At 43.6% G+C, this 14692-nt stretch overlaps 1 protein-coding gene across 1 annotated transcript in view; it reads right to left on the minus strand.

The window, feature by feature from the left end:
- Positions 1-13112, minus strand: part of LOC144798231 (extracellular calcium-sensing receptor-like) — a 71314-nt gene extending 58202 nt beyond the window's left edge. Inside the window, exons 1-3 of the mRNA XM_078668980.1 lie at positions 13048-13112; positions 12685-12976; positions 7392-8234 (exon numbers count right to left, since the gene is read on the minus strand). Of these exons, the coding sequence (XP_078525106.1) occupies positions 7392-8234; positions 12685-12976; positions 13048-13112 (1200 nt within the window). The remainder of the gene's footprint in view (positions 1-7391; positions 8235-12684; positions 12977-13047) is intronic.
- Positions 13113-14692: the final 1580 nt, after the last annotated feature.

The following is a 14692-nucleotide window of genomic DNA, read 5'->3' on the forward strand; positions in this document are numbered from 1 at the left end:
CCTTTTATGGTTAATGTCTGACCCACGTGGCCTTTGGGTCCCACAATAATTAATCTCACACATATTTCAGCAGGTGGCACAAAATCTCTCCTTTCTCATAATCAAACCATGATCATTTACAGATAACTCGTCCACAATTTTCCAAAACAGCCTTACTCCCTACTGTAGATTTCTCTCTTTCCTCACACGAGTCCTGACCGAGTCTGCAACCTCCTTTAAAGTGGATTAATGTCCCATCCCTTTGACCGAATCCTTCCTTGGAATTGAACAACTAAAATCCTCCATGGTATCATCCAAGTTCGTAATCACCTCCTTAGTGGTCAATGAACTGACCTCAGCCGCTTTGTCCAGCAACCTTGACAGACAATCAGCTACTTGGTTTCTCCAACCCGGAACATACTCCATGCTGCATTCAAACTCCTGCAACCTGCAGTCTCGCAAACAACAATTAATGGATGGGAATGACATGGGGATTCTGCTTCTGCAACGGCCTGGGAGTACTCTCCCTCACTTAACCTGGGAGTAGAGCCAGAGGAAATAACAAGACAAGGGCTGCGCAATCCATCATCACACTTGAAAGATATCTCCCTTGCTGTTATTTATGAGTCCATTATGACACATAGAGATGAAACCTGCGCTGTGAGCCAAAAAACACAAAGCTCTTGCCGTAAGCTACAACATGTACTCCGCCGAGTAGCTAAGTCCTGCTCAGAATTTGCTGAAAGGATATCTGAAGCAGAGAACAGGATCTCTGCACTTGAGGATGAAATGATCACCCATAAAGCCGCCACAGAGACCCTGGTGTCTCAGAAGAATGACATTGCTTAGAAGCTCGAAGACATGGAAAATCACTTTTGGCGCAATAATTTAAGAGTTCCTGGCATATCAGAGCGTGTGGAAGGCTCAGATCCATAAAGGTTTATTGTGGAACCTTTTATTGAAGCATTCCCAGAACTGACACAGTGGACCTGGGACACGGTGGTGCAACTGGCTCACCGGTTCCCTTTATGACAGAATAGTCAATCTGGCTTTGGCCAACCCACTCCACAACCTAGAGCAGTTCTGATCGGTCTGTCTGATTTTATGTCTAGACAAGCTCTGTATGATCTGGCGAGGCTAGACAGGAAGAGAAAGGGAAAAGTGTTTTGAGTTCTTCATACGGCCAGATTATTGCCATACAACTGTAGAAAAAAGGTGGCAACTTGAGCAGTTAATTGTTCCCTTTTAGATTAAAGGTACACACGTCTTTCAGTTGAACCCTGCCAAACATAAGATTGTATATAAGGACAAAGCCCAATTCTTTACTTCTGAGGTTAAGGCTAGAGAATTCCTACAGGCCATTCAATCATAGGAAAGTGGTTGATACATGATGGGACCATGCAGACACTGTTAGTGTATGCTGAGGCTGTTTATATACGTATATTTTGCAGGCTACATGCTATAAATTATGTTGTCCTCTATCTTTGGGTATTAATCGCCCTAGGCTGGGTTAGACAAATTTGGGAGGGGGTGACAGGGGATGATCAGTGATGCTACGTGACTATCCATCACTTTAGACCTATGGGTCTTTTAGCCTCCTTGTTTGGGGTTATAGGGGGTGCTTCCACTGGCAGAGGAAGCATAGAGGTGGGGCTGGGGGTTGTTCTTGAGAGGTGAGAGGCTGCTGTAGGGGCACGGGTATAAAAACTGAAAGCAAGCCAATAAATGATTTACAGCAAACACAAGTAAATAATGTAATGTTGAGGGGGGGAATTCTCAAAGCAACTTAAGATGGGGGAATGACCAATAGATTATCTATCTGCTCGTACAAAGTATGAAGCCTTAATGACAGAGATAAGCGGCAAAGAATGGCTCAGGATATCAGAAAGACATGCCCCGATGTGGTCTGTCTCCAAGAGACACACATACCTTGGGGTAAGCGTAAGGGTATTACTGAATTAGGGTACAAGCTCCTGTTATGTACATCTCAAGGAACTTCTACATGAGGTGTGGCTATCCTTGCTAGGTCCAGTATTCTATCCTTTGGTAGGACCCTGGCTGACAAAAGTGGGCGGTGGACGCTAGTTGAATGCTTATCCGGTAATTAGAAATTTATAATATGCTCTGTATATGGGTCGAACTTTGATGAGGCTCAGATATTGGATTATCTGAATATAGAACTGGCCTCCTGGGAGTCCCCTTTGATACCGTGCAAGGATTTTAATATTCAATTGGAAGAAGTTACACAATGACCAGTTAGCAATAAATATGGCGTTGTCGGAAGCCCAAGGTCTGTAAGGCCTTACAAAAGCCTTTGTATGAACATAGTCTAGTTGACGTATGGCCTAGGTTAAACTATCCTGATCCGGGGTTTACGCATTATTCTTGCCCGCATCAAAAACTTGCTAGATTAGATTATTGTTTTGTAACAAAAAACTATTTAGTGGAGGCGCAGATACAAGTTTACCCCAGGGTCACAATCCACCACTAATAAAACTTCAATACCGGGCTTGGTTCAATCTCACTGGACATTTTCATGTGATAGGAAATTACTCTTTCATGAACAGTTCATCTCTTACATTCAACAATGGCTAAACCAATTTTTGTCTATCAATCACAACTCCATCACTCATGGTATGGTTTGGGATGCCTTAAAGGCAGGGCTCTGGGGGAAATTCTTAGTTTTGGACTGTAGGCTCAAAAACAGCAGAGACAGGTCACACAGGAGCTATATATCTCCAGAATGCAGAGTATGTTCTTATACAAGCTTTGCAGGGACATTTTGACATCAGCCAGGCGCAAGTGGAGGTAGCCCGCTGCAAGGCCAGGATTAACGCCCTTTGGTCTAAAGATAATGCTAATAAATATCACTTTTTTAGAAGGTAATGTTACGAATATGGTGAGGCAACAGGTAGATGCCTGCCGAAGAAAATTAGGTGCAAGGAGGAAAAATGTGCAATCACTGCGATCAAAGACTCAGGTAGGAGAATAGTCGAAACATCTACGGAAATACTGGAAGTCTTTAGGACTTTAGTAAACATATAAATAAATAAAACGAATTTCGTTGCGCGCACTGCATCGTATTTGGTGATGCAGTGCGCACAACGAAATTTGTTTTACTTATTTATATGTTTACTTACCTGTTAAACTCCATAATCCATACATTACTATCCCCCACCCTGCACCTCCCCCTCCCCACGTCACCACCCTGCAGGAACTCCTACTGCCGATCACGGCTGACAGAATCTTTCTTTAAAGACCCTTTTAGAAGGATGCTCTGTTTAGATGACAAGAAATATTTGGAGGAGCCTATAACATTAGAAGAGCTTGTGTAGGCTGTTGGCTCTTTAGCAACAGGCAAGGCTGCCAGGCCAGATAAATGTCTATTAGGATGATATAAAGTCTTTTTTTCTGATTTAAAATCAGATAAGCTTAGTATGTTTCTGGAAGCACAGAAAGGCGAGGCCCCGGTATCATGGGATGCAGCTAATATTATAATTTTTAAGAAAAATCGCACATACAATCTGGGCCATACAGACCAATTTCATTTTTAAATTGCGATGGGAAAATATATGTGAAGATTTTAGCCACACGTCTCTGCCGAGTGATTACTCCCTTAGTCTCTGTGCGTCAACATGGCTTTTTATCTGAGGAAGAGGCACGGTCAACCACATCAGCAGGATGGTTGCTCTGTTGGACTTTGCTCCTGTCCATCAAGGGCCAAGTAAAATAAGTTTACTTGACGCAGAGAAAGTGTTTGACTGGGTCTCTTGGGGATTCTGATGGGCAACTATACGGGGGCAAGGGTTTGGGACCGATTTTATCAGCGAATAAGAATCATGTACAAGTCTCCTGCTACCCGAATGTGTGCGATGGGGCTCAAATCCGATCTGGTGCCTATTTTTAGAGGCACCAGATAAGGTTGTCTGTGCTCCCCTCTACTCTTTGCTCTTTACATCAATCCATTTCTGAACTTATTGGAGAATAGTTTAAGTATTCCACCTGTCAGGTTTGGGCAAGAGTATGTTAAAATACTAGCATGTGCAGAGGACATTGCTGTAGTCTTGCCGGATCCAGCTAAGGCCATGGTAGAGACTGAACGGCAACCAACTCTATCTGGACAAAACACTGGCTATAAATGAAATATAGCTAAGACACAAATAATCTGTACAAATCAAGCATTTTTTACTGACTACAGGGTCACAGAAGAGGCAACCTACCTGGGGATCCATATAAATGCATGTTTGGACAAAATGGTACTGTCAAATTGGGACTTCATGGTTCGTAAAATCAAAAGGGAGCTAGATAGGATAGAAGGTCCACATTTTTCGATGGTGGGTAGATGCAATGTTTAAGAATGAATCTCCTCCCTAAACTTCAATATTACTTTAGTTCTGTACCCTTGGAACTTACTAAAAAGCAACTTCACAAGTTAGAGTCTATATGCAGCAGCTTTATGTGGGCTCAAGGCGAACCCTGCCGAGCAATGAAAAACTTGAATACACTACGATCACGAGGGGGGGGTCAGTACCCAGTTTCATGTTTTATTATTGGGCACGTCAACTTCAGCAAATGGGAATAATATTGCTTGGGGAAGGAGAAGTTGAAGTAGCTGGATTCACTCATATTTTTCAAATGCTTTTAGGCTCTCAATCAGGTGTTTTTTAAGCGCGACTGCTCACCCGTAAGGGTCTCAAGGCGCTGGGGGGCCTGGGGCTCTGAAGTGGAGAAGGGTTTCTTTCAAAATATTGAGCCACGTTATTACAAGAAAACCCGTTTCAAGGTGGTGCATGGTCCATAAGGTATGGCTCCAGGTTGGGAGTCATGTGCAGATAGGGAGGATTCATTTTTATACACCCACCTCATCTTCAGGACTATTACCATCTCTTTTTTGGATACCATAATGGCCAGATGGAGAGGAAAGGGAGTCGTCATCTTGGGAGACTTAGTGGATAAAAATGGCATAAGGTGTTACTCCTCGCTGGTCTCTAAATTCAATTTGCCAAATGCTGATTTTTTTAAAATGCCTGCAAGTTTTTGATTATCTGTTAAAAAAGGCAAATGTAGGTTTTCTATCCCAAAATAATAACTTATTAGAGGCAGTTAGGGGTGGGGGAAGATTGGCACTCTATATCAAATTCTCAATGAAGCACAATCTGATGATTTGGAGGCACAGAATCTAAAATGGAATGCCAGACTATCGCAGGCAGGGGACATACTACATGACTCGATTGCTCTTGCTGAAAAGCTTCTGGTATCCGCCAGCCTCAAACGCAGCATTATAAGACTATATTTAACTTATATTATACTCCTGCTAAAATAGCACGCTGGGGCAGGCTAAATGAGGGCAAATGTACACGGTGCCAAAGGGATTAGGCTGACAGTCCACATATTTTTTTTTTGCCTGACCAGAGTTGAAGCCTTTGATCAGTAGGATAGAGGTCTTTCTAACTCAGGTTACAGGAGTACAGATTATGGTTACTCCGAATGTTATGCTATTGGGAATCTTGGAAGACTCAATAGTCAATGGCGAGATGCATAAATTCAGGTATTTGGTATTCATAGCCGTGGCTCCATTATGCATAACAACACTCTATGTGTAATTTAGAGCACAGTCTGTATGCTCTTGAAGCGTCACAAAAATGGAGATTGGGTATGGAGCTATGGGGTGTTATAATTGATCACTTGGCGCTCACGATGGCGTAGTCCATGCTTCTGGGCATATCGTGGCATGACCTTCCTGTTTGTTATCTTTTTTTTTATATATAGGTATGAATTGATATGTACGTTGAACCCAATGAGGGCTATATATAATTGTGATTGTGTTTGTTTTGTATTGTTTTGTCTTTTCTCCCCTCCCGGACTCGGAAAGATTTTAAGGTTGCTGAAACATTTTGCTTTGTAAGTGTATATTATTTATTATTGGTGAGCAAAATAACGATGGATTAAACCCAGATCTGTGACTGGGGGTGAATGTTTTGCCATTGTGCAACATTCCGTCCATCATCTTGTGTGTTTTGCTGTTCACCCTATGTGGGAAGACTTTGCCCAGACACGGGTCCCGTGCTCACTAAGCCACTGGAATCAAGCTATCCTGGCTGAAGACGGCTGATAGCCAGAAACCGGTCCCAGGATGCTTGATTCCGATCCAGGGAAGACATGGCTTGGCAGTTCGGGCTGGACTCTTCCCACGAGGCACAGGGTCAAGACGGATTTGCATATGGCCATGTCTGAACTTGGGTGGTTGGTGAGCAAAATAACAATGGATTAAACCCAGATCTGTGACTGGGGGTGAATGTTTTGCCATTGTGCAACATTCCGTCCATCATCTTGTGTGTTTTGCTGTTCACCCTATGTGGGAAGGGTATGCCCAGACATGGGTCCCGTGTTCACTAAGCCACTGGAGTCAAGCTATCCTGTCTGAAGATGGCTGATAGCCAGAAACCGATCCTAGGATGCTTGATTCTGGTCCAGGGAAGACATGGCTTGGCAGTTCCGGCTGGACTGTTCCCATGAGGCACAGGGTCAAGACTGATTTGCATATGGCCATGTCTGAACTGGGGAGGCTTGGTGAGCAAAATTACGACGGATTAAACCCAGATCTGTGACTGGGGGTGAATGTTTTGCCATTGTGCAACATTCCGTTCATGATCTTGTGTGTTTTGCTATTATTTATTATTGGCTTACCAAAAATAAAACAATTTGAAACAGAAATACCAAATATGACCTTCAGAGCAGCTCAAAGCTGAAAACCCTAAACTGTCAATCAATCAATCAATCATAACACTTGTATAGCCCACTACTCACCCGGAAGGGTCTCAAGGCACTTGGGGGAAGGGGTCCGTTACTGCTCGAACAGCCAGGTCTTGAGTTGTCTCTTGAAGGCGAGATGGTCCTGGGTCAGCCGAAGGTGGATGGGGAGGGTGTTCCATGTCTTGGCCGCCAGGTAGGAGAAGGATCTGCCTCCTGCGGTGGCTCTTCGGATGCGTGGTACGGTGGCGAGGGCGAGGCTAGTAGATCGTAGCTGGCGGGTGGGCGTGTAGAAGGTCAGGCGGTCGTTGAGGTACTTGGGGCCCAGGTCGTGGAGAGACTTGTGTGCGTGGGTGAGGAGCCTGAACGTGATCCTCTTGTTGACGGGGAGCCAGTGCAGGTCCCTCAGGTGGCCGGAGATGTGGCTGCGTCGGGGGATGTATGCCTGTCTTTAGCTTTTCTTCATTCATCACACTGTGAAGAATTGTCCCATAACATGATAACCACCACCTTGGTGGTCCTCACACACAACATGGAAACACATCCCACACAGGATAAAAACAGAGAAAAGGCACTTCCAACCAAACACTACCTTTGTAAGCAAGTGTTTCAATGCCTCACATAGGGGTATTTTGTGCTGAATAATTGTTGCAATACAATACCTGCCAAGGTCTGAAGTGATGTATGTTTGCACATGTCCCATTAAGAAATGGTCCTTTGCCCGGCCGACAAGAAAGAAGATTGTGCAAAGCATGAGCCGTAGCATAGATGGCATTGTACACGTTATTCGTCAGCCTAAAATTGTTGACATCCAGGATGTTGGGCTTCAGGCCCAGAAGGTCCTCAGACCCAGTACAGAGTGGTTTTCTCTGATAGTCTTCAGATGTGGAATTGTTGCTGTTGGTGAAATCTTCAGTCCAGGTGCAGCCAAAGGCTACTTCCCAAAACTCTTTGGTGAATAGATCCTCTGGATTCCGATGTGGATTCAGATTATAAAGAAATTCTTTCAGTCCTGAGAGGACTCCCCTGGGGATAGCAAAGCCAATTGTTCCAGTGAGCACTATGGAGAGGTCAACAACAGAGAGAAGGGAAGAGCTGGCCCACACGTGAGTTGCAATCCAAATGATTCCTGTGAGGTTTTGTCTGGCAACTTCCTCCATGAAAGGAAGTAGCAAAGGGTCTGGGCCGATGGCAACTACAGCTTTAGCAGAAGACTTTCTTACAACCTCCACCAGATAAAGAAGCTTTGTGGTAGAGTACAGTGCAGGTATCTCTTCCCAAAAAGCAATGCATGCCCCAGTATTCAGAATGTGCTTCCTGACAAGAAGCATTGTTGCTCGCGTGACATCTTTCTCCAATGAGAGAAGTCCAATCCAAGTCCACCCAAAGTGCTTCACTAGCATGGAAACTCCAACACTCACGGTATCTGCGTTGGGCATCGTACGCATGAAGGATGGGAACTGTATCTTATCACTCAGGTCTTCAATGTGAGCACCATTGCTGATCTGGGAAAATAGATCATATGTTAATAAGAACACATACTAAATGAAAAAAAATCAGTTTTATGCTTTATGTAAAGATGTGAAATACTTAGGGGCAGATTTACTTATCCTAAACTGAGAAAAATCCTACCTTTAAGACTTTCGGTATTCACGGAAGGCATTTAGGAGTCCTAAAGTTAGGACTCCTAACTTCTGTGAATACCAAAATGAGTAAGTGCCTTCTGTGAATACCAAAATGGTAGTAAGTTTAGGATTTTGTCTTAAGTCAGTTCTGTGAATCGAGCCTTATGATCTTAGACAGGGCTCTCAATACATTTCTAGATTCTCGTGATCAATTTCCCCTAACATGGGTATCAATCACCCTGGGTATACATCAAGCTCTGTCCTCGGGTCACCAACTGCAATCCATGGACAGAGAGACAGGGTGAACCAGAATCTTGAACAGTATCTGTGATGTTTCTGCTATGCCACTCAAAACAATTGGGAAGAACTCTAACCCTTAGCAGAGATTTCGCATAGCACCTCTGTTCACTCTGCTACAAAGGTTTCTCCATGCTATTGTACCCAGGGTTTCCATCCTTGGGCCTCATTTATGAGGTTTTGCCATAGGGAAGCGCAGCAGGCCTTCCTGCTGCACTTCCCTACAGCCAAAGAAGAGAGCAGGAATGCGCTGTATCTATAAGATACAATGCATTCCTGTCCTTTTCTCCTGCGCCGGCACACAGTGGACTGCCGAGCGCCAACGCGGGCACCTTTGCACCATGGTGCAAGGGTGCCGGCCTTGTGGGGATGATTATTTTTGTACAGGAAGGGAAACCTCTCTGTACAAAAATAATCACAAGAGGCTTTTCCTCTTGCTATGTGTGCTGCAGAATGCCGTTTTTGCCAAAATCTAATGTCTGCTAAAATCCTGACTTAGCCATCCCTAGCATAGGGGGTGGATTATGCTGATACGACCCTGTGCAAAAGGGCGATAACCTCGCTATCTCTGGAATTGTTATCGCCCTGGAGTAACGTGTTGTTAATAACGCGCTATCAGGGTGATAAATTCCATAGATAGCCTGCGATAATATAATTAGCGCTAAGCGCGGCCAGCGATAATTATCACTGGCCGTTGTTAATATGCCCCTTAATTCTTAAATCTGCTCTAACAAGAGCAAAAACACTTTTCCTATTTCGTGGAGTCTCGATATGCATTAGTAACCTAGCGACTTACTACACTTGGTCAACTAACAAACCGACAAGATGCCAAAACCAAGTATGCCCACAACCTAAGCCAAAACACAAAAAGGATGAGGCTTGATTCAGTGGCTTTACAGCACTGTGTGTGTGATGTAAACCACACTAGAAAAGATAAGAAAAACAATGATGTCACAGTGCACATTGAACGACAGTGTTGCATTTAGTGAGGTGGAGTTCTTACCTCAGTCACCAACACAAATCAGCAGTGGTCATTCTGGTTCCACTCTTACCATTACTTTCAGGCGCTCCCTCTAATGCTATTGCACGTTACTTCACCCAGTCTCAGGTGTTGCCGGACTTCTGTTGGGGCTGATATGGCCTGGTGATGTCCAGGACATGACCTCGGTATTGCTGTCATGACCCTAAATATTATGTCAAACAAAAAGGCTCAGGGGGAGAGAAATGTTAAAAATTGGAAAGATATCCAATAACAGGAAAAAATAAGAAAAAGATAGTAGTTGGAAAAGCCCTTCACAACAGCCTAATGGTATAAAAATTACACATTTATTTATTTTAACATTTCAAATAATCTCAAGCAAGAAAGCGCTGGTATACAAAAAGAGAAACAATACATGTAGACCAGACAAGTGGCAACAACAATACATATCACAGAAAAAGGAACACCATGAATATAAATACTGTGTCTTATAATAAATTAAGCCACAGAGAAGCGTTGTCGGCGTTTCGACCAATACGTTATTTAACGGTCATCTTCAGGACTCAAATATGTTCTTGAGCAAGAGATCATCAGCTTTAAAAAGGGGAGGTAGACCAATTTAAAATTCAGTTCCTCCAGAATCACTGTTCAATAGCGCAAAAAAGCGGTATGCGGCATATGCACGTGGAATCTGTTTGGCGTTTTGGATTTAATAGGGGCCAACAGGCGATGAGTTGGTTGCAAATTTCTGTATAACCAATCGGGCCATTAGGTGGTCAGCCGTATGAATTGACGATTTCTGCAACATGCTATTAAGTAGCTACACTCGATTATGAATCTACACGCTTTTTTGCGCTATTGAACAGTGATTCTGGAGGAACTGAATTTTAAATTGGTCTACCTCCCCTTTTTAAAGCTGATGATCTCTTGCTCAAGAACATATTTGAGTCCTGAAGATGACCGTTAAATAACGTATTGGTCGAAACGCCGACAACGCTTCTCTGTGGCTTAATTTATTATAAGACACAGTATTTATATTCATGGTGTTCCTTTTTCTGTGATATGTATTGTTGTTGCCACTTGTCTGGTCTATATGTATTGTTTCTCTTTTTGTATACCAGCGCTTTCTTGCTTGAGATTATTTGAAATGTTAAAATAAATAAATGTGTAATTTTGATACCATTAGGCTGTTGTGAAGGGCTTTTCCAACTACTATCTTTTTCTTATTTTTTCCTGTTATTGGATATCTTTCCAATTTTTAACATTTCTCTCCCCTTGAGCCTTTTTTGTTTGACATAATAATTATTTGTCCCGGGTTCGGGGTTTGTGGACAGCCCCTGTGGTTGCTAATCATGACCCTAAATGGCACCAAGCCTCTGACTGTTTTGTACAATATGCAACAAATCATGTGCATTTTATTTTAGAGGCTGTTACTACGTATGTTTCAGTGCGTTAGGGGTAAACTATAGCAAAATGTGAATTTGTAAAGCACACGATCACCCAAAAGTGTATCTTGGCACTGAATATCAGATGCTTATTGTTACCCTACTCAATGGTCCTCATTTTATTGACCTCAGATTAATGAAAGGCTGAGTGGACCTGTTGGGATTTGAACCCGTGACCATGAAGTTTAACACCGGACCCTATAGTAAATGCATTAGTCCACTAATCCACCACCCCCAGCACGAGCTATGGGTCTGCAGTGTTGTACTCCACTTATATGCCTCAATCAGCTCCACTGGTCTCTACAGTCTGGCACGCCCACTTGGCATATCTTTCATGCCCGAACTCCCAATAGTCACAAGGGGGCACAAACAAGGATCCAAGATTCTAATTGAGAGTCAATGTTGGATGTCGCAGAGGTTTGTGGTAGTTCTCAAGGTTGTGGTTGTAGTTTGTGGTTGCAGTTGTGGTTCGTGGTGATTGTGCCACTGCCCTCAGAACCCATGGATCAAATGCCGACACCTGGGTTGGGATGGTATCTGATTCACACAAGGATAATCAAGTCAGATGGCATCCAGGGGGCAGGTGTGGCTTGAGTCGCACCGTGTGCTCGCTCTGGGATCCCTCAAATTGAAAACATTTTTGGAAACCTTTTGAGAATCCTGACCTTGGGATGCGGTCTACTGTTCCTTGCTGGCTACCATCTGTACATTCCTGGCCAATTGCAAGGGGTAGCAAAGAGTGGACCGGCTAAATATTATTTACAAAGCAGACTGTTTTGCGAACCCCTCAAATGGGAAATTGGCAATATGGCCTCCAAGTGCATAATTTGCATTATAAATTGCATCCCTTTTCGCAAACCAATCAACGAGGGCTCCATTGACTGAAAGCTGACACTTCTCTCAACCGTGAATAGGGCGGTCAGACTGAGTTTGGTGGACAGAGTACTCCTGCCGACTAAAACCTGACGAGACAAATTACTAACACCTGCTGCACTTAAATGTGCCCATTGCGACATAAGGATTGTAATTTAATCTTCCTCTAATGAGACAGAGAAAGCTGCTGAAAAACCAAAACTCTTCCTTATCCTGCTTTACGGAAGATGTGATTCACCCAATCAGGATGTAAGAGATCGTCCAGCACCCTGGATGTAATGAGGATTGTGAAAAGCTGCCGAAATTCACCAACCGGTTGGATGACGGAACCCTGCATGCCATTACAACGCAACACGTTACTTCACCACAATGTCATTACAACAACTTGTCTTAGGGGAACCCTAGATTCTGGAATAGTTTAAATTACTATTCTAATTCCAGTCTACACAACAGTATGGAAGGTGTTGGACTTAAAATCCAACACTAGTCCAACAATGCGCCCCCTAGAGCAAGACGTTGCAATAAATTGTGGGTTAAAGGAACGCATGGTAACGTCTCAGTCGGGGCAGTGACTGTGTTGTACAGTCAGTTCGTTGTTCTGACTGTAGAGTAAAGTATGTTTCCATCGCCAACCTGTTGCCAAAATGGACGGCTCACACTGCACCACACCCATCCAGCATCTCATTTCATGACAGCATAGAGACCAGGTCCACTTGTTCTCTACCCCACTCCTTACCTGTGGGTACCGGTATAGGCCCAGAATTCTTGCGATGGCCAGCCCTGTGGAGGAATAGACATCTCCAATGACAGAGGCGAGAGGTGAGCGTGACCGGCACTGGAAGTTGGGCACCGGTTTCTCACGCCCCGGCAGGAGACACATTGCCAGCTTGGTGGACTTAGTCACATCGTAGCAGCAGTCGTAAACCCTGAAGCCCAGGGTGATGTTGGGTAGCATGGAAGGGCTTTGGTTGATCTCGTTAACTGTAAAAGCCACAGCGTGTACATAGCGGAAAGCCCTGGTCACAAACCTGAAAGACAGGAGAGAACAGGGCATTGCACAGGCTCTGACAGTCTATGACTGGCTGCAAATACAACACACCTGTGCATAAGCAAGTAGAGTTCAAGGCGAGTTGTTGCTTTGCAATGGCACTCTGACAAGTGCATATTACACGGTTTCTCTATGTTGGACCAGGGAGGCCAGAGCCTTTGGTAGAACCATTGATGCTCTACTTGCTTGCTCGAAAGACTGGATCTACATTATTTCATCTAATTCACACATATTTACTTTCTGGTGTGGACCTGGGCCTCAGGGACCAACGATAGTCACCAGTGATGAATATCAAAACAGTGGGATTGTACTGGGATAGTACTGGGATTATACAGGGAATATACTGGGATGGTGCTGGTATCCTACTAGGCTTTTACTAGGATTCCACAAGAAACAACCTTTACAACGCAACTTTTACAACGCACTACCATTACAACAAAACTTTTACAACGCAACATCCATTACGCATGCATTTACAATGCAACAATTACAACGCATGACACTACATGCACACCACCACAACGCTTGTCATTACAACGCAGTCTTTACAGCGCATACCATTACAACGCATAGCATTACAACACATAGTACCCCTACACTATCCAACACTTACCCTACTGTTGCACCCCCTGGAGTTAGAATAGTAATGTTTACCCCTACACTATCCAACACTTACCCTACTGTTGCACCCCCTGGAGTTAGAATAGTAATTATTACCCCTACACTATCCAATACTTACCTTACATGCAAAGTAATCAGACCCCCCAGGATATAGCGGCATAGATTAGCAAATTTAGCGGCACAAAAATGGAAATTTAGCGGCACAAATATGGAAATTTAGCGGCACAAATATGGAAATTTAGCGGCAATTTTGCGGCATTTTATTTGGCCATTTTTCCTACAACAAACACAGATATCTTAGCTTTTTTAGTTATTTAACAACATGAAGCTATGTATATTTGGTTTATTTACAATGTAGACACTTTGTTTCCCTTGAAAAGCAAAAGACTGCCCGTCAGCAGCCCATGGCAGCAAAACAGCATTACAGGCGTCCCACGTTGCGTGGGGCAAGGCGGCGCTTTATAGCGCGGTGTCAGCGCCTCCCTAATGCAGCAGCTGTGCCCAAAACCTTCAACCATTCTGTATCTAGTTTGCAGGTGTATGACACACTTATGTGATAAATGTGTAAGATATGTACTGTCTGCATGGCTTCTTGTTAGAACGTGGTGCTTTCAAATGCAGAATACACAAGAGTTTGAGTCTCCTTTTGTTACTAGTTTCATATTCCCCCTGTCACACCTCGTACTTTGGTTGCCTGCCCAGTCTCTCCAAACTCTGATTTCTAGTGGAAGTGGATATTGTCACAGAATCCAATTACCTACAATTTATGCAGCTTGGGTGTCATATTTAGCTAATTTTACAAGTGGAATTCGATTTTAGAATTTGCTGTCAGGTACTACATTTTCTAGAAGCAACAAACACTTAAAGGTTGAGAAACGTCATGATCTGCCATAGTAGGAAAGCACTCTAAGAATAATGTATTGGTTATTTAAATAAGCAAACAATATTCTCTGACGTAAACAGAATGTCAGCGGCTACATGGTAATCTTAAAAGAATGCAAATGCGTCAGGGGACACGTTTTTTTAGTGTCAGCAAACTATTTTTCTTGTTCCCGGTCGACGTAATAATCGGAGT

Source organism: Lissotriton helveticus, chromosome 12 (assembly GCF_964261635.1).
Source record: "Lissotriton helveticus chromosome 12, aLisHel1.1, whole genome shotgun sequence".
In the NCBI taxonomy this organism is placed as follows: domain Eukaryota; kingdom Metazoa; phylum Chordata; class Amphibia; order Caudata; family Salamandridae; genus Lissotriton; species Lissotriton helveticus.